This window comes from Prinia subflava, chromosome Z (assembly GCF_021018805.1).
Source record: "Prinia subflava isolate CZ2003 ecotype Zambia chromosome Z, Cam_Psub_1.2, whole genome shotgun sequence".
Classification (NCBI taxonomy): domain Eukaryota; kingdom Metazoa; phylum Chordata; class Aves; order Passeriformes; family Cisticolidae; genus Prinia; species Prinia subflava.
In genome coordinates this window covers 6,928,557-6,949,827 of record NC_086283.1, presented here as the reverse complement: position 1 = coordinate 6,949,827, position 21,271 = coordinate 6,928,557, and the positions used below count along the sequence as shown (strand labels likewise).

Here is a 21,271-nt window from a genome sequence, read left to right as displayed (position 1 = left end):
TTCCAAAGATCAACTAGACTGTTAGCATAAAGTATTGGCAAAAGTTACTGATACCACTCCTGACAGCTATTTACAAGTCTGTTCTTGAAGACATCTTGTGACAAAGATGCTACATTCATCAAAAGAAATCAGTTCCACTGCTTACAGTGGAACTGCCTTCAGCAGAGAGAACAAGAAATAACCAAACCACTTCGGTTTTTTTAGTTCTTTTTTAAGTCTCTGAAACCTTACTCCTCCCCTCAGTTGTACACTTTGTATCCATTCTAATCTAAACCACTCCAGAAGGTCCCTTTCTATCTACAGGCTTTCTTCTGATAGCTGTGGCAGCTGTGCTTGGACTCTTCTCGTTGGAACAATGTTTGCATTTAAATGCTTCAAGAATGGGACAAAACCCTGCAAATGATACATTACTGAGAGAAAGAACCATTTCACACAGGTAGCCTTTTTCGATACACATGCATGCAGTCCTTCACTTCTCAGAACAGCAGAACACTTAACTTACACTTACCTTGGGATTGACTACAAACCCCAGAAATTTGCATGTGACAGCTGGAGATTTAAGTGCTAATCTAAAATCTTGAACCCAAAAAGAAAAAAAAAAAAAAAGAGGGTAGAAGCATACACGCACAGACGGGAGTGTGCCAGTATATTTGTACGTCTGCACAGGCAAATAAGTAGCTAAGCACCTAACACCTCATATACATGTAATACCTACCCTATTAACACATCCAGCCAACAGCAATATACATCTCTTTGGGGAACTTGCACCTTCATCCTAGAAATTGCAGCCCAATCATTATTTTAATGGAAAACAAGAAAGTAACTTAGAAATGTCTCCCCTTATTAACCAAGTCTTTCTTTCCTGCCTACATATCCTTACATCTCAACAGCCATCTCTACATGCAAAGAATACCCCTAGAAACCAAATAAACAGTAAAAGTGCAAATGGCTTGTTCTGCCTCCTGGTTCATCAGAAGAACTACCTCAAAAGTGTTATTACTGAAAGTGATTCCTGGTGGGAGGCAGGGAGAAGGGAACTACATTGAATACACCTTTGTTTTCCACTTGTTAGCATAAGTTGCAACACTGCCAAGTAGAGCGGAAAAAAACCCTCTCTCACCAGCAAACAAAACACGTTTGGAAGACAAAGACTTCACTTTCTCAGAGTCACTCTTTTTCCATATATGTCAGCTACGCTGCCCTAAGCAGATATATGTTCTAACTCAAAATTAAGGTCAGTCAAACAAGTAGTGCCAAAGAACCTGTAGCACCAGAGGTCTATCAGGAAGAACATGGCATAGAAGTATTTTGAGTTGTTAAATGCAGTAGTACTACTATAAGGGGTTTAGACTAAGTGAAGTGTACTGTAAATCCATCCCAGTAACAACCCAGAACTTGTACACTGTGCTAAGCAGATTTGCAACCCTTGAAAATTGAGTATTTCAGTAGGGGTAGTACTTCATCACCAACCAATAAATCCACAATGCCTTAACACTGGATTCATCAGCCCAAAAACAAAAAGCAAGAGACGCCAACAAATAAAGGCCAGTATTTTTCAATGACTGCAGTATATTCCAAGAACCCTGTAAATTACTTCACCATATGAAGTGATGAAGCTTTATCAAGTTTTCATTCAAGTAAAATTAAAATATTTCTACCAAATCAAGTAATAAGAGATCAAGTCTCCAGAGAAAAATTGCTTTTGATTCCATAATAATGGAAATAAGATAAAATTTCATTAAGTTAGCTGCAAGGAACTGTTTTTCCTTTCAATTTAAGAGGACACACTTGGGTAAGAAGGTCAATAAGGCCTGTAAAAAGGCTAGAAGAAAACAATAATAAAACTCTGAGCACTCTGTGCCTCCAATCTCTTGATATCCTGTAAGACCACAAGCATCTAGGAATGCTGTACAGCACTGGTGGATGCTTTTTTGCCTCTAGCCAATCTCTTGTTTCACTCAGCCATTTATCAATCTTTTAATGAAAAGCTTTCTAGTAAAAATGGGGGATTTTGGTCTTGGTTTGTTTCAGCTTTTCTTAAAGTTTCATATGAAGAGAGGTATACGCTCACAGACGAATTTTCTGTGGCTTTCAATCACCTTTCTTGGCAAGAATGGTTCTAAGATTTTTCAAGTTCCAAACTTTCTATGAGTTCTGTAACTTCCAAAGGTATAAGAATTTTCCTAGTTCTTCTTCTGTTTAAAAAAAATCCACCGATAGTCTGTTCAGTGACGTGGTTTTGGTTTATATATAATATACAATCATATATCCTTATCCAAATTCCAAGTTTTTTAACAATAATCACTAAAAAATAAACTAAATATAAGTACAAGAGTACAGATTAGTAAGAGATTTTATCTATAAACATTTTTAAGTACAGTTTGTTCCTATAGTTCATCCCTTGGGAAAACTTTTTTAATAATTATTTTCATTAAATGTGTTCATCTGTTCAAAACCAAGCAAATCAGTAAGATTTGCATTTACTCTTTGTCCTGGTGCACATAGTAATTGGGCAAGTAGAAGTGGCATTAATGTGTTACTAGTTAAAAATATTGTCATTGACCCCAATAACAGATGTTCCACTTGTGCTAAAGAAAAAAACCATACTACCTTGCATCTCACATCAGTATAAAATACTGCTGACTTCCATCTCGGTTTTGAAACGGCTCTCAACTGACAGTAGAATAAGCCATCAATTCTTTCTCCCCATAGTTAAACCAAGAAACATTTTTAGACTCTGCAAACACCAATGTCATAAGATCATATTTCATACAGAACCCAAAAGTAATTAAAAGGTAAAATGCAGCATATGTAATGAATGGAAATAAATATAAGCTGCCTGCTGCAGCTGGCAGTCCAGCTGACTGATGGTCAGTCCATCAGTAGTTGTATTTTGCAGCATGTTTAAGAAAATTAATTTATGTCCCTTCCTTGCTAATCAAAGAGCATATAATTAACTTTCTCTGTGGAAAAGAAAAAGTCATTTTATTCAGTTCAATCATTTGACAGCACAATTAAAAAAAAAAAATTATTTTACCAAAACACAAAACATCTGGGATTTGGAACCACCAGTTCTAGCCTTTCTTCTGCTTGCATTTCAGAAAGAAAATGAGGGCCAGTTATTTAGAAGGTATATATTTGTATGCAATTCTTCGTGAAATTGTTGTTTGATTAAGAACCCTATCTCACTTAACAAAAGAGCAGTCATTCTCTCAACAAAGCAGCTGAAAGTAAAACATCAACAACTAAATGCCCCCCTTCCCATGGCTATGGAACGTGTATGCTCCCATCACGAAGCAGCCCTGCAACTCCCTCGGTGTGGACACCAGGGCTGCTGCTGTGCTATAATCTGCACAACCTCAACACGTGGAGGAAACCTGTACCTTTGCTACAGCACTTGCAGCTTTGCTGGGTGGAATATCTGGTTCTTTACAGTTGGTAGCTGTTATTTGTTATAGCTCCCCTGACACAAGACAAAAGGGAAAAGAAACTAGGCATGTAACTAATTTTCATTTGGCCTAATCTTTCCAAATCCTAAATTGTGGCTGTTTTGCAGTACACATTGAGAGAAAAGGAGACCGATACAGCTAAGGCTGGAAATACTTTGGAAATTCATCATTCATGAAAGGGGCTCCACAAACCTCTCCTCAAAGGTCACTAAAGACTCCTTACAGACTTCAAACTGATGGCACCATCTCACCAAAGTTCTGCTTGAGCCACTTCTACTCAGCAATTTCACAGGATTTAGACTGAGCTGACAAATCACAGACTAAAAAAAAAAACATTAGTGTGTCTGAACATAGCGCAAAACAGAGGTGTGAGTACCCCTCTGTGCCATCTTTTTCAGGTCCCCAAGCAATCTCTCTTTTTGACTGCCTTCAATGGCCCTTAAACCATGTTGCTGCAGATTCCTATTGGAGGGGATAGCTGTCTTCACTTGAAAGATAGTGTTCTTTAGAACCTGCAGGAATTTTCTGTAAGGGTCAGAAAAATTTGGCCTGCATTAGACCCTAACCAAGTAACTATTAGTAGCTATTAGTGACTATCCAATTAGTAACTGCCCAAGTTAAACAATTACAGTTCATCTCAAAGCACGATTAATTGCAACATAACAGTATCATGCCCACACCTCTTTTTCAGTCAAGTTCCACGTTTTACAAGACAAATACAGAGGATGAAACATATTTAACGAAAATGCGAATCAACATCAACTGCCTGCTGCTGGTCAGTACCTCAGTAGTTGGCTGTATTTTGTAGCATGTTTAGGAAATTACTCACGTCAATAGGTGGTCACCTACTAATACAAGCACATGAACTACATGTCTGGGAAAGAAAAAACTGAGAGTACAATTAAATTTTGCTTCTAGCAAAAGTGCAATCCACAGGAGGCATCAGAGCTCAGGCCCTAGTTGCTGTCCTTTCTGCTCTACACAAAGCAGGAAATGAAAGAGAGAAAAAGCACTCACACTCACAGCAACATGATCAAACAAGGAGGGGTGATAACAGCTCCTGAAATTATTCAAGTCCATCTGCATGCCTCTAGGACCTCAACATTAACTTCTACTACAGACAATTGGTCTTGACAATCTACACTTTTCAACAGAGATAACACAGAGTGTGATAGCTCCTGTGGGTTTCCAGAACACTGCTTTCACCACAGAGGAAGCCAACATGCACTGCTTTCATGCTTCTGCCTGTGTAGGCCTGCTGCCAGACCAGAAAAGAGTGATGCAGAATTGGCATTACAATCAGTGCCTTGCTCAGAAAATACCTTACTGCTAGTTCCCACTAGCCTTTATCTTCCTGAAAATCCCTTGTCATCACCAGACAGCATTTTAGCACCTTCTGTCAGGAAAACATCCAGGCTACGCACTCTCCCTGTTCACCACTTTCCAGAAGCTGAGGATTTGCCACAACTACCTGACTCTATGGATCATCTAAGAGACATCCCATACATAAGAGACACTCACCCACCTCGTGCCACTGTTTAAGTCCACAGGTGATCTGTCCCTAAACCTACTAAATCTGAGCATCTTGGATGAGTACCCATCTTAAATGTGCTTCAGACGTGACACCCCACAGTCTCGTCCCTTTTTATTCCTTCTTGACAGGACCTGCGTTTGCTAGGTTTTGAGGAGCCCTCTCAGCAGATTACACTTCAATACATCCTGCTGTCATCCACTGCTCAGACTGAGTGAGCAGTAGGCACTGAGATAACCTCTAGAACACCAAAATCCACCCTAAGCTAACCTCTTCCAGATGCTGCAGAGAATAGCAGTACAGAAAAACATTAGATTTTTTTCCTCTTTGAACTGTGTCGGTCCTTAACCCTTCTCCATTATCTCTATAAACAAACCAAACACCTCACTACCATGGTGCATCCCTCCTCGCTTATCTCAGTCTTTGACAGCTGGATTTTCTTCCAAGTATGGGTGTTTCCTTAACACAGATTGAGGTATCTTTCACTCTGCTACCACACTACCGAAGCGCACTGAAGGTAACTTCAACAGCTTAGCTGAGCACGGATCTTTTTCCAGAAGGAAAGTCCACAGACATTGGAACCAGGCACAGGCAACACAGGAGGACTACAGAGACACTGTTCACCACTCTAATGGTGCAAACCACATGCAAACTGTGGGAGAGGCTGGAGAGCAGCCCTGCAGAAAGAGATCAGAGATGGAGTTGATGGCAACTGGAATACGAGTCAACAGTGAGGCCTGGCAGCGAGAAGGGCCAGCAGTAACCTGGGGTGCATCAGGCACAGCATCACCAGCCAGCTGAAGGAGACAGCTGCCTCACCTCACCTGTCTGCAGCCTGGGGCACCTCAAGAGAAGGACGTCAGACTATGTGAGTGTCCGCAGGACACTGACAGAACACTGAGAGGTCTCAAGGGTAACCTTTACAAGGAGCTGCTGATGTCACTTAGATTGTTCAGCTTAAAAAAAGGAACAGCCATGCTAAGCAAATAATGACTTTTCAAGCACAGCATCAGCAAAGTAGAAGGGGAGATCTAGTTCACTGAGTTAAAAGAACAGACTGCCTAGAACAGAGGGATCACCTTTTGTCCAAGTCCAAAAATCAATTTGAGTAGAAACATGCATGCATATGCAGACTTCAGTCATGTTGGCAAGGAAACTAAAATGAAGGTCTGGCTGTATATAAGGGTCTTTCTCTCCTATCCCTCAGAACTGACGTTCTGAACACCTCTGTAACATTTTTAGTAGTTCTACCTAATCACTTAAAACAACGAATAATCCTCAGAACAACACTCACTGGTCCATGAACTATTAATTATGATGCAAGAATACGCAATTTCTCCATGAAGATAAGTAAATTTAATAATTTTTACTGTTCAGATTGTCCCCAAGTGCAGCCAGAACTCTTACAGTATAACAAAACTAGTTCAGTATTCCTAGAAATAGATATAGACCTAATGTTCTTGCTCACAGACTGAAAAGACTAAATAATAAACTGAATGGCAAATGAATAAAAAGTAGTATTTCTATCATGGAAAAGAACTATATATCAAAGCTAATGTAGATGGTAATGGCTGCATACAAAAACAGGCATTTTCAAAGATCCAAAAGCAAAACAAACAAAAAACAAACAAACAAAACAAACAAACAAACCAAAAACCCACCAAAACAAAAAACATCACTGAGGTAAACTTTGTTCTCAAATTCCAGAGTAACTACTGATTTCAATTAAAATCTTTGGGATTATTAATGTGCCTGAAGTAATGTACATCCATATCAGCTCTGATTATTGTCAGAATTTTAGTTAAAAACATTTTTTCACCTACTTTCAGCTAAAAGTAAAATACCGTTTGGATATAAGAAGTTGTGGTAGCAGGAGTGGCTACTTCTATGCATAGGTGATTTGATCACCTGATTAGTTAAAAAGAATATTCAGGACAGGTTGTTTTTTAAACAAAAACTTACTCTAAAAAAGCTCCCAGACAGTTTTTACAAGTTTATATTTTCACAAGTATATTCACTTGATGACTCCAGCTGATTAGGTCCTGTAGTATGGATCAACATGGAGCAGAGAGCTGATTACAAAAAATAGAAAGCAGAGGCAAGGAATGCAGTGGAGACAAATAAACCTCTGCTCCTCTAGACAGTAACTTCATTCAACATTATGAATACTTTGTCATTTGCACACTTTTGCTAATGTATTTGCATCCATCATATTTTACAGATGCAAGAACTCTCATATTTGAAGACTTATATCCCACCCCAATAGTCCTGTACAAGAATATAGTCACAATACAGAACCGCTACTTAGTTGTCCCTGCTTTAATTCACTAAGCACAGTATTTCCTCTAAGGTGCATTCCATTAAACCCACTGTCATAGAGCTTTTTTCCAGAGTGTTTCAGTTTTTATATTACACATCAAAAACAGATTAATTACTTGTTATCCTTAACTGGATTTTTTCAAATTGCTTGAAATATATCAAAATACCAGCTTGTAGCAGCAAAACAATTTTAAGGGATAAAAAAAAGTGAGGATTTCAGTCTTGTTCTATTTCTCTCTTATTGTTGGTGGTTTACTTTTCAAGGCTCACATTTCCTTCTAACTGGCCACTGCCATGACTTACTTATAGCCTCTTAATTGAATATGATTGAAAAAAAAAAAAAAAAGTCCTCCTACCACACATTAGGGCATGGCTCAGCCTGGAATTCAAACTAATTTTTTAGAATTTTTTTTTTAGAATTATGCAAAGCTGTCCTAAAATGAAATCCACAACAGTCAGACTTAAATACTAGTCTCTCTTAAGATCACACTCCCTCCCTACACTAAAGGACTACAGTGTGCTTACATGCTTGCTGCATTGGAAAAACACTCCATTTTCAAACAGAGAAACCTTTCCAGACTTCTACAAACATGGCTGTCATCATTACAAAGACACCAACTCTAAGTAAGTATTGACAATGGCTGTCTGAGGACTGGTTCATTCGAAACTGATGCCATACCACAGCACTTTTCAGTCTCTCTGATTCATCAGTATTCTGTGTGCCTACTCCCAGGAAACATATTCAAGATTATCCTCACTGAACAGAGATGTCTTCACAAACACACATAGATAGCTACAGCAAACATCACAATCCATTTCTGTGATAGCACTGCACTTGTAAGTGCCAATTAAAGCCGTTTCCTGAGCTGTGTGTTATTAGCTGACACAAACAACTACTGGGCATCCACCAGGACAGAGAACAAATAAAAGCTGAGTTCAAGCTCACCACTGCCATAAGGACCACCTTAACAATGACCCCACTTTGCCCTGCACTTCACTCTGCGTGCAAAGAGCACATTTCCTGCTATAACAACCAAATTTGGAGCCAGAAAGTATTTCTTCTGAGAAGGCTATCCTGTCTGAAAGGTGTAGGGTATGAAATAAATAGCGCATTGATCATCTCTGTGTCAAGCTGAAGTGATAGCTCCCAGCTGGTGGTAACCAGCAGAAGAGCAGTGGCATGGAAACACTGAAGGAGCATTTGATAAAAAGCACCAGAAGAGTTGACAGCACAGAGATTCTCCAGCCATCACCAAACAGTATTTGTTACAGCGATGCCATTGGGCATCATCTGGATGTAAGCTCTGTGACTGGAGAAGAAAATATTAATACACAAGCTATGGAGTTCATCATTTTAATCCTCTGTGGCCACGTCCCTATGCTCAGGTATCAAGGCTTCCTCTAAGATCAAGGGAATTGGAACAGGAGCTTACAGAGACTAAGGGCACAGGATGGGGAGGAAGAGGAGAAGTGCCTTCAAGCAGCTGGTTCTCATATTCTTAAGAGATTATTAGAGGTTCCAGTTGAAGGAAATACCTCCTCAACTTAAGATGTATACACACTGACTTTCAGCACTACAGTGCTCTGTGAGGACCCTACCATCACCCAGCTGAGGCACTGATACATTAGAAACCCCACATCATTTCCTAGCAACATAACTAGAACTGCCAGCACAAGCAAGACCCTTGTAGCCAGCTATGACCTTAACCATAAACATCTTTTTAGAGAGTTCAGTTAGTGTCCTTCAAGTTACAAGATGTTGCTCTGCTTTCAGATACACAAATCTGTCACTGCTGCAATGGCAGCCACACCTCTGATAAGATATTTTGATGTCCAGTTTCCAATATGATTTCTTGTTTTCAAAATTTCTTCTGTGTTCCTCAAACACAGACCCCACTCTTCCCCACATCCAATTTTATAAAGATCTGTTAAATAGCAGTTTTCCAGCATAATCTTACGCACAGTGTGCTGAGAAAGAGACTATGTTTATCAAAGAAACCTACTTCATAAGCTAAATCTTTTAGCATATACTTGTGGTGTGATTTTTTTCTGTGCTTTTATATTCAGAGAAGAAATACTGAAAATACTCATACTGGAGGAAAATAAATGAGGGGGGGTTGTTCTTAAGCTGGCATAAACTGAAAATGGTGGAACAGCAAAAGCCTTATAACTACAGTTTTAATTTTTATTTTCTACAGTCCTTATTATATTTACAGCTTTTACTTTACAGCCCCTTACTCCTAAGACTACTAGAACTATTTAAAAGGGTAGAAAGTGCCAAGTTCATGAACAAAACAACAAAAGAAAGAAAAGAACAAAGAAAAGGAGGCACAAAAAATGCTTCTCTCTCACAAATCTTTGCTGATCAGAGGAAGCACATCCCAGGTATCAAGAGACAGAAGCTGTACCTGGCATAAGCCTCTTATTTCAGTCAGCAGAAAGCAGTGGATCAGCCACCTGGTTTTGTGCAGGATTTCCTTGCTGAGGTGAGCCATGTTGTACGCTGTGGCACCGTGACTTGGCAGGCAGCCCGCTGTGTGTCCAGGATAGGGCAGAGGGTGACAAACTACCAAAACCATCATACTGCTAAATATGTACACTGGTATACAGTCCTGTGTACTGCATGAAAAAGAGGACCACGGTTCGAAGATAAAGATCATTTGACACCCGTCTCCTCAATACTTCCTCAGCTGAGCTTGTAAAGAGCTACAGAAGCAGAGGGGAAGCTACTTGGACTCATTAAGAGTCCATCATTATTCCATATACAGTCTTCTTTACAGCTTCCCCAAGAACCCGTTAATCTGTGATTCATTCTCTCTGCAATCCCAACCAAAATACATGGCAAAGGCAAACTTCTATGAAAAAAAATTCGTCAACCATATTCCCAAAACCCCAAGTTTTAATTCCTAAGTACCTAAAATAATATACAAATCATTCAAAAAGTCTTCTAGAATACTTCTCCAATATATTAACTACAAGTTTATATTCATGCATTACCAAATTAAAATACTTCTAATGCCTAACAAACCTAAACTGAAGGCACTGGTTTTAACAGACCTTCATCTATGACCTTATAAAATAAAATCTATACTTTCTTCATATTTGTCAACTGCCTGACAAATTTTACAGATGGTGCAGGGTAAAATATTATTGTTTAAAAACTGCACTGCTTCTTGGTTGAGCACATCTAAGCAGAAGTCACTGAAATAACTATAATAACTCTCAGAAGATTCTAAAATAAAAAGTAATATCCCAGTTTTATCACCTCTGTTATTACACTCTCTTTCTTCATTACATTTATGGTTTCTTTACCTTAAAAAGGGTTGTCTTCCTATCTTTGGTAATTATAAGAACATATATTTCAATCTAATCTAAAAAGATTCAGATAGCTGTATAGTAACTTCATAATTCTTCAAAAAGTTTAAAAGGCATCATCATCATCTGTTTCAAAGCTTTCCCAGCACAAGAAGAAACAGTTACACACAAACATGCATGCAAAACTCACAACTACATGTAAACACCTCCTTCTATAAACACACATCTGCACATATAAACAAGAAACAATTTTAGTACAACTTAAACCCCGCAAAAAAAAAAAAAAAAAAGAGCAGCAGAGGACCAGACAAAGTAAGTTTTATAGTGTACATCCCAGACAAGACTGTATTCTAACACATTTTGATAGCTGTTTAAAAGAGAGCACAACGCTCAGGTTTTCTTCATCAACATGACAGATGGAACAACTGGTTTGCTTCACAAATGAGAAAATTATAATCTGCCTGCTAAAAACTACGTAATCTCTGGAAATATTTCAATCGTAGATTGTTTTAGTTCTAGGCATGCCTATGCACTAGCAATTTCTTGCACTATATGTTCATCTATTTACAGAGCAGCACTTATTTTTAGCTAAGGAGACTACTTACATGAGGCTGCAGCACTTAAATCACAAAATTAAGGAAGATCAAACAACTTGTTGAGCCATGAATGACTACCCACTTCAGTTGTGAACGACCTGGAAGGAAACACTTGACAGTGATGGCCTAGATACATTTCCTTCAGAGGCCAGTAGCATGTATCAGATGATCTCTTAGAATACCAACCTGACCAGCACTTCTAAAGTTGCTCAAGTCTAAAGCAGCAAAAAAACCAGTATTTACATGAAAGGTATATAAAAAAACTTGCACTTTCAAGCTGGACACTCTGTTCTGGAAATTTGTCCTGACATTTATTTTGATTAAGCGCTCACAAACAGCTGGTTCTGCTTAACTTAATCTCATTAAAAGTCCCAAGCAGATGAATTTAAGCAGTCTCTGTTCCATTGTAAGTCTAACCTGTAAAAACATGAGAGTCCACAAGTTTCCAAACAAGCCTTCAGTATCATGTTCACTGGTGTCTACCTTCTAACTGCAAGCTGCAGTTTTCGTTGCACTGAGTGAAAAGTGTTTCTCTCAGCCTGTGTTATTCTATGCCTTCTTATTTCTTATTTGTAGTTTTAAGTAACCAGGCAGATTTCCTTTTTTGTTGCTGACTTAGGAAATCAACTGAAATTACAAAGGAGAAAGGTGCTCTGTGTTGACCAGCCTTCCCTGAAGAGACTAGTTAGCAACATGACTCAAGGTCTGTTGTTGCAGCAGCCCTCCTACTACAGGGCAAAAATGAGCCAGGGCACAGACTTCTTGTTAAGTACAGCATAAACGGGATCCTGGTTTATTCCTCTTCACAGCTTAGTTATCTTAACTCCCAACTATTCACTGACTCTAGCTTCAGCAAGCTCCTCCTGTGAGTTTCCCTTGCAGCCTCTGACAGCTGGTTATTTCCTGCTAAACTCTGACTGCAGGTATTGGTTTGCAGACTCTGACTGCAGGCTTTTACCTGGCTGGACTGTGACTGCAGGCTCCAACAACAGGCTCTAACTGCAGACCCAGATCGACCTTGCAGCAGTGATTCTCTCTCCCCAGGATCCTTCCTCTTCATGATTCTCTCCTCCATGCTCCTCAAGGTTCCTCCTCCATGATCATTCTCTCCTTACCCACTCTTTTATCTTACTCATCCTTATTGAATACAGCAGTTACTCATTAGGGGCAAAGCTGCATTGGTTAATTAACACAGCTGGTACTTATCGGTGACTGTGAGGTCACCTGTATTCCCTTCTCCTACAGTCTGTGTCCATTAAAGTGTGATGGATGATTTCACAGGGTTGATAACTTGGACATATTAGTTACAGGATTCTATCTGGTAACCCAGAAGGCCCTATAAAAACAGCTTCTGTCAGTCATGCTGTTTTCAGATTTAGCTTTAGGTTTTTTACTGTGCTAAGTATAGACAAAATAGGCAGGTAAGCTGCAGCCAGAAAATTTATAAGGGAGTCAAAAAGAAGATGAATGCTGTAATGCAGGTTTGTCAGTACTGTTCCAGCAGTACATTTCCAAGAACCACTAACCTCTAAAGAAAGGGGTGGGCCATAAGTATAGTTAAACAGAACTCAGTTAAATAAGCTTGAGAGACTCCTTAGGGGAACAGATGCATGTATTTCCCAATTTAAGGGAGACAACAAGAACAAGAAAAACCAAAACCCAATCACAGACACTACAAGCGTTATTCAGCCACTTCTCCCACCGCAACACTCACAGTACTTGAAGTGCTTTGACACTTCAGCAGTTTGAGATGGACCACTGACACAAACAAGTAAAATAACTTATATAACTTATATATTATAAGAACAGTTGGTACAGATAATCAAGCCTTCCTTCTAACATACCTTGCTTGACATAACTGCCCAAGTTTGAATTTATTCAACTCAAGAAATAGAAAAACCTTTTGTTAATAACACTTTTGCAGTCAAATCAACCTTTGCCGCAGCACTGCTGAGATCAATAATATTACAAAAGAGAGAAATCTGGTGCATTCCGCTGTCAATCAGTTCTCTTCTGAGCCACATTATGTTTCATTCATCAAGCTGCACACCCTACTTCCTTGGCCAGAGGGAAGGGAATTAAAAGGTCACCCCTTAGCCAATAAAATATATATTTAGCTATCTTGTGGGGAGGAAACAGTATCTTTAAGCAGTCATCCAAAGAAGACAGACTACCCAGAAGGTCGTATGCTGCTGCACATCAATAAACATCTTGATCTAGGAACTGAAATGAAAAATATCAAATCACTGAAGGTATGAAAGGAGGACTCAGAGACCTGTCAGAAAAATTACAAAATTAGAGCTGAGCACTGCATTCAGCAAATAGATGATACAGAGATGGCAGAAATAAGTAGTGCTGGGAGCTAGGTTCAGATAGCACACTGTGCAATTTTCAGTAACAGGAAAAAAATCACTTTGGATACTTTTTATATCTATCTGCATTTTCTCTTAGGTTTTGCTACTGGTAAACACATAAGACAGCTCCTCTTTTCTTTCTTTACCTCTTCGGTCTTTCCAGGACTGCTTCACTCTAAGTATAATTAAAAAAAAAAAAAAAATTAAAAGAGTAACATCCTGCTGATAACTATTTCGTGATTCTTTTAATCCCCAAAATTGCTTTCCCTTCCATTTTTTCAGCCTCACTAACTGAAATGCTCCAGGGAACAGTCCTTGTGGAAATAAGAAGGAGTACCTAAATAGTACTTGCATTGCATGTCAAAACAAACATTAGATGCTTCAGACAACAAGAACAGCACTGGGACTCTAAGAAAATACACTGATTTTTGCCATCCATGCTGCTACCAAAACACATATAGCAAGTTCATCATCTCTCTGAAGAACTGCAGCTGCAGAACACAGTTTTCACACTGGAACTACAGTGACCAACCAAGAAAATGACCAACTGGTATTCCATATTCCCTCGAAAAAAACCTCCTTGGCTTATGGCATTTCATCCTGAATGAACAAATTTATAGGCATGCAAACACAGTGAAACAAACCTAATGGCAGCAAACTGCATACTGAAATTGGAGGTACTTCAAATGCCAAACCATAAAGCTCTCTAGGACTGGAACAGAGAATCAAGATGACATGACTACAAAAACAGCACAAAATAGCTGGCCAAGAAAGAATGATCAGTGTGTCTGTGCCTAGAAAGGGTCTGAAGCTACAGAAAGGGAAGGAGTCTGTGAAGGTCCTGAAGCCACAAGAGGAAGAAAAATGTACATTTCTTGATGGGAAATATACAAGAGAAAGAACAAAGAAACATTACTTGAGGCACTGGAGAAAAACAAAATCAAATTTGCAATCAACTTTGACAGGTATCCAACACTGAAGTTCATCTAATGCTCTGGGGAGGAAAATGAAAACACAACCCAATACAAATCTCAAAACCTACAGACCCCGTAACTTTATATGCAACTTATAGTGAGCATTAATACACAGTGTGTTGTATAGCTATACAGTTAAAAGACATCTCTTATGTAACTTACACTTTGTCAACACAGAATTAAAGAAATGTACTCCTTTAAGAAATAAATTCACTATAAAAGGTCTTCCTAAAAATAGAAGAAGGAAAAAAAATGTAATTGCTTCCTGGTCAAAATGAAACTGGCCCCTGGTCCAAAAGGACATATAGAACTTTACATAATTACCTGCCAGCCTTCCTGCTGAGAAAGCTTGAACTTTTTGCACCACTATATTTGATTCCTTCTCCTGTCAACATTATCTGACTCCAGAAGCAGGTTCTGAGGACCACTTACATAATGAGACATCATAGCACAGAACTGCAAATGTCAGAATTTGAACCTTACAACATATAAAGGATCAGATCACTAAAACATGTAAGCCTACATCCATTTTCTTTGAAGTCTACAGGTACATTCAAATGTGAATGATTTTGGGACAAGGAAATTCTGAAAGAATCTTCAAAAAAAAAATCTTTAAATTCTATTGAATGAGGAATATCCCAGTGCTTTCTATACATGTTACTCTTTCCATAACTGTGCAATTCTTGGCACTTAGTAAAGAAGTGCCCAGCATGGTGCTGGACTGTTCCTCATAAGAGCTGATTATGCTCCCACAGCCACTTAGAGGAAGACTTAGAAGTATTAAATAAGTACCTACACAGCTACATGTTCTCTTCATCTTTTAAAGCAGAAAAACATCAACTTAAAATAAAAAATACACCTGGCAAATGAAAATTAATTTATTATGGTTAAATTATTTTACCACTCAATTTGCCTCCCAGTCCTACGTGCAAAAGGCCAACTACCAGCAGTGACTGCAGCACCAGCTAAAAGCACAAGATTTACGCTGGCACTCTTATTAGAGCTGAGGTAATTTAAGAGGAATGTCAGCACAAATTTACTTTTCAAACTTTATTACTCTGCTTTAAGAAGAGAAAGAATGCTTGTTATTGTAATTTTTAAAATATTTACATAATCTTTGATATCTGGTTTTAGTCGCACAGAGCTAAAACCAAAACTCTAACATCACCTCACATCACGTTTCTTTCATAATATAATAGAACATAAGAATATGAAAAATCACACTTAGTGAAAATAATGTTTGTAAAGAGAAATGTGATCACTCTTCACTGTAGACAAAATTCAGGGCTACTGTTGAATTAAAAGGAGGTACATGTAGACTGCTCTGCAAGCTGTGAGCTTGTGAATCTGGCTTCCATAGGTATCTGAGACATTGAAACCCACTTCCCTTTGAGTGTGCAGGTTCCTACCATAGAGAGGCAAAAGGATGAAAATCTCAAGCTAATCACATCTATGCCAGTTGCATAACTTTAATCCTGAACCAGAGGCCACATTCTCACCCTCATGTCTGCAGACTGAACTTTCTTTTCTTCTTTTGGTAGAGAACAATGCAACCTACTTTTAAATAATCTTTATTCCTCTTTAAAGAGAAAGATGATGGAAATTGGTGGGCATTCAGTAGTGACCTTTTCTCACAGCAGAGACATTTCAAAAATCACCTCTGTACCATGAAGGCCTTCCAAAGTAATCTCTAACAGACATGTATTTTATTATTTCAGAAGCACAGGAAAGAAATGAAGAAGTTGAGCAGAATACAGAAGCAAAAGGGAACCATGTGGGAAAGAGGCAACGTACTCTTTGGCTTTGCAAATAGCAGGCAACAGAAAAACCACTGATATACCACGATACTTTTCCTATTAAGCCAAATAGCTATTTGAACATAACTATTTGTAACAGCAGCATTAAGGATTAAAACAAAAGCCCATCCTGTGCAGTCAAAAAGGAATTCTAACAGAGGGAACCAAATGAAGAAGCAGCAATTTATTGGTTCTATCCCCTCCTGCTCTGCCTAAAGCCTGCAGTTAGGAAGGCACTGTCCTCAGGTGGTGGTGCCACTCAGCCCCTGCTCTCTCAGACAAGGCTCCCAAGATGATGCCACTTTGAGGGAGACACCTGTCCACTGGCAACAAGCATGAGAGCATCAACTGCAAAATGAGGCTACCACATGGCAACATCTTTCAGTCACTACAAAACTTGCTTCCAAATTGAAACAGCTACCAAGAGGTGAAAAGCTCCATATCACATTTCTAATCCCTCCTCTCTGCAACTTTTTTTTTTTTTTTTTGTAATGATTCATGTGAATCATGACATTATAAGACCTCCTGGTCTTATAAAACTTGTTCCCTCAAATATGTTCCCCAAATTGCCTTGACTTTCATGTAGCAAGGATTTTTACAATGCATGTGAGAAATATTCAGTTGCTCATTATCTATTTGATGACACATGAAAAAAGGTCAGATAAAAATTGGTATAATGTGGAGCTCTAGTGGTAGTGAAGAAGTAAAGCAGCACATAACACTAATCACGAAAAAGTAGATATTGACCTTTAGCAGGCAAACAGTAAGTGAAAATACCATAACATATGGGTTTAAACAAGGAAAAAGAAAAGGGGAAAGAGCTTAGCATCAAATTAAACGTAATTTCAGGCTCACAGAACACATCACTGCAAACAACTTGATGAGTAACTCTCATTTCTGTGCACAAACTTGCATCTTTTAATTCACTGCAGTTAAGCAACAGAAAAAATAAGATCAGTTTGCTTACATTAGCCTTAAAGGAAAAAAACATATATACACTACAGCAGGAAACCAATGTTCCTCACCAAAACTAACCGGGAGTTGAGTAATTCTATGCATTTTTTTTAAATTATCCTAGTCATATATATTGTCCTTCCCATGGTAGCCGTGGCAACACCTACATCAGCAAGTAAGTACTCCCTTCTCAGGTGTATCATCACAAGAACAGTGTACCAACCACTGCAGGCAGTTTTAACACTGAGATTCTGTAGTCTCTTCAGACTGATGAGTTTGGCAGGAATTGAATCCTAGACTAGGAGACTCCTTCCTTATACACAAGTATTATCATCCTGCTGGCAAGCATAATCAGCTTAAGTCCTGTTGACAGTTGATATTCCACCTGTAAAGGAGATGGGTTTTCGTACACAGTGAGAGGATACGCAAAGCACCCTCTGCATCTAGTGTGCCTCATCACAGAGGATGCTCGAGCTCCTGAATCCCCCTGTGAAACACTGGCATTATTTTAACTTCTAAGATGCTAAATGAACTTGGATGCACGTTAGAAGAAGTTTCTAAAGCTAGACAGCATTGACAGTTACCAGACTATCAAAACGGAGCACAAAACCCACAGAAACATTGTAGTGTGAATGTATGAACAACTGTGCAGTATTAGAAGGGCCCATTTCCAAAGTCAAGCAATACCTCTGGTTGCACAAACACACACAGTTTTGGACCTTCAGTAGGAAAAACGTGCAATTCCTTCCCAGGTAAACTGCTTTCCACCAAGACTACAGAAAAACTAGACTGAAAAAGCTCACATATATATTACTGCTAACTTGCACAGACCCTCCACCTACGTCAATCCATGTTATAAATTGTTCAATATTTTTGCTAGGGACTTTTGCTCTAATTCCCAAGTCGAGCATACAGTGCCTCAATTCAGTACTACCTCATTTAAATGGAATACAGTTCATCTGCTAGAGCAGATCATTACCCTCTTCGTAAGCGTTCTTGTTTGACAACATCCAGCCTAATGGGTGGTTTTAATTCCAATCTCGGAATTAAATGTGAAAAAAAAAAATCATTCTGGGCTTTACACCTTTTCCACCCAAGGAATAGCTTCTGATTGAAGAGGCGTCCCTGGACCTGACTTAAGTGTATTTCAAACACACGGGATACCGAACATCCCCGAGTTACAAGCCTCCGAAAAGGGGATTTCCAAGCTGTGCCTGTTACCTGGTGGGCAGTTGCACTCTGGAGCCGCTTCTCTCGCTACTCGTATTTTTGCCAAGTGCTCGTAGGATTTCTGGGGGCGAGAGAAGCAACATGAGGGCATTTGGCGAGCTCGCTCGCCACAGGCAGCGCTCCCGACCGCGGCCGCAAACTGGAATTTACCGCCCTGCCAGAGGCTGCGCAACCAGCGGTGCCTTCTTCGCTTGGACTCGGCCTAAGGGGTCTCAGTGACCTCACCCCCCACAGCAGCAAAGCCAAGCCCGACACTCGGGGTCTCCCCACCGCCGCCGCAAGTGGCCCCGGTCCTTCTGCCCGCCCGCCACGGGCGGCCGGCGAGCGCAGGCACGGCGGGAAGTCACCGATGCGAAAAGCGCCTCGGGGGCGGCGTACGCAGCGCTCCCCGCCGTGCCCCATCCCGCCCGCCCGCTCCTGCCCCGGCCCCGCCGCCCTCTGCGGATGCGGGCTCACTTTCCCCGCTTGCCCCTCCGCCTCCCGCCCGAGCAGCTCGCCCCGGCCGCCGCCCGCCCCGAGCATTCCCCCATGCCCGCCACACACACACCGCACGGCAGCGGCCACCCCCATCCCGCACACCTGGGCGAGAAGTCGCTCCACTTTCTCCTGCATCATCGCGTTCAGCTGCTCCAAGGAAAAGCCGGGCAGCGGCGGGAGCGGGGCGGCGGCAGAGAAGCCCCCTCGGGCGCCTTCGATGGCCGCGACCCTGGCCTGGAGGTCGCTGGTCCGCAGCCCCAGGTAGACGCAGGAGGCCGCGGCCAGCGCCGAGAGGAGCGCGGCCAGCGCGCAGCCGACCGGCCCGGCCCGCCGCGGGCAGCGCTCCCCGCCGCAGCCGGGCTTCCCGAGGCCGGGCTTCCCGCTGCCGCCGGGCTTCCCGCTGCCATCCCGTCCTGCGGCTCCTCGGCTCTTCCCCAGCGTGCTCGCACACCCTTCAGCTGCGGCAGCTTTGATTTCCTTTCCTCCGCCCCCCATCGAGGCAATTAGTTTACAAACAACGATAACAAAAATAACAGCAACGAAGTAGGAGAAAATAAATAACAAAATGGCAAAATAATGATTTCAAAGAAGAAAAAAAAAAATCAACCGCGGTAAGTAGGAGCAGAGCCCGCGGGCGGCTCGCACACTTTGAAGGCGAAGCGGCGGCGCGCTCCGCAGCCCGCACCGCACCGCGACCGCACCAGGTCGCGACCCACCCGCGGCAGCGGCGGCGGCAGGCGGGGGCGACGAGCCACAGGCCGGCAGCGGGGCTGGGTGCGAGGCGAGCCCCCGCGGCTTGCAGCCGCCCTTCGGAGCGAGCAGCGTGCTCTGCGAGCGCTTTGCCACTTGTCAGAGAGGTTTTCAGGCGCGGGGCGGGAAGCGCCCCCCCTCCGCCTCCCGCTCCCCTCCCCGCCGCCGCCGGAGGACTTGTTGCTCCCGCTCCACCTGCCTGCCGGCGCCCAGCAGCCGCGCCGCGCCAGGCGGGGAAGCCCGCAGGCGGCAGGCAGCCCGCGCTGCCCCGCTGTCAGCCGCGGAGCCGCCGCCCCGCATCCCCGCCCTCATCGGCATAATTTATTCACCTAGGCGAGGGGCGGCCTGCGGGCCGCGGGGGATCTCTTTGCGTAATATGGGCACGGCGTGCAGGACATCAGACTCGCAGATTAGGAGCGCGAGGGTCCAGGGGCCTGGGGAGGGGGCTGCCCGCGCCGCGCGGTGCCGGGGACGGGGCTGCAAGGGGCGGCTGGCCGCGCCGAGGCAGCTCCGGAACACCGAGCAAATTTACGGCGGTTTATGGCTGGGCTGTCATGCCCACGGTGCGGGCATAAAGCACGGGAGTGCTCCGTTGTCCCGTTCTTTTTTTAGAGTGCGGAGGATAAACGTGTATAACTCACCGTCGCAGGCAGGCGACGCGAGGGCTCACTTCCAAAGAAGCAGCCTGCACTAACTTCCTATTGTATGAAGGTTTAATTTCAGCCGATTTTCTTTCTGCTTGTTTATTTATCAAGTTGCTTCTTTGCTGTTCCATGCACACCGGGCAGTTTTTATTGTGCCTGGTTTGGTTGACTAGAAAAGGAGCATCAACATCCAAAGAACTGCAGGTGTGGCCTGCTGGGAAGCTTGGTGGTTTCTGGTCCCTTCTTCTCTGCCTCTTAACGCCTAAATGCTGCATTGACCTGCTGTAGTTTGGTTCCTCACCTTGGCATTACTGTGGTGTATCTCCTATGAAGCATTTCCATGTGACATTTTTTGTGCTTGGTACACTTTTTGAACCAGAGAAACTTCTCAAAGCAGGACCAGATATTGAAAGAACACATAGCTTACCCTGTATGGCATTTACTCATGTGAACACTGACTACTTACAAGATTTGGGATGAAAAAGATATTTGTCCAACTATGGTACTTCTCAGACAAGACCAAGAGTGTTGGTTTATACTACGAATCAAGTTTCCTTTTGGAATCATATTTGTGCAGTTTTATAACCTATTGTTTCTCGAGTAGTCAAGCAGTCACAACTGCCATGAGGACATGGATCCAAAAAAGCTCTGTGGGTTTCAGTCTAATTACTTAGACTTTGAATAAAGTGTACCGAAGTTCATAGCTAGTCATTTATTCTTCATAATTTGTCTTTTCTCTCCAAACAAAAAGTTTTGTGTACTGTATTCAGAGAGAAGAAACCATGATTACATAGCCCTAGGTGATAGTTTCTTCACAATAAACAGTTAAGGGTTCCAAGGGACAGTTTACAAACAAATTCCACCAAGCAGCACATACCTTAT

At 41.6% G+C, this 21,271-nt stretch overlaps 1 protein-coding gene across 1 annotated transcript in view; it reads right to left on the bottom strand.

The window, feature by feature from the left end:
* The window catches only part of COL25A1 (collagen type XXV alpha 1 chain), a 302,634-nt gene extending 282,669 nt beyond the window's left edge, over positions 1–19,965 (bottom strand). The window contains exons 1-2 of the mRNA XM_063423866.1: positions 19,098–19,965; positions 18,510–18,579 (exon numbers count right to left, since the gene is read on the bottom strand). Of these exons, the coding sequence (XP_063279936.1) occupies positions 18,510–18,579; positions 19,098–19,490 (463 nt within the window). The 5' untranslated portion in view covers positions 19,491–19,965. The remainder of the gene's footprint in view (positions 1–18,509; positions 18,580–19,097) is intronic.
* Between the last annotated feature and the right edge of the window lie 1,306 nt (positions 19,966–21,271).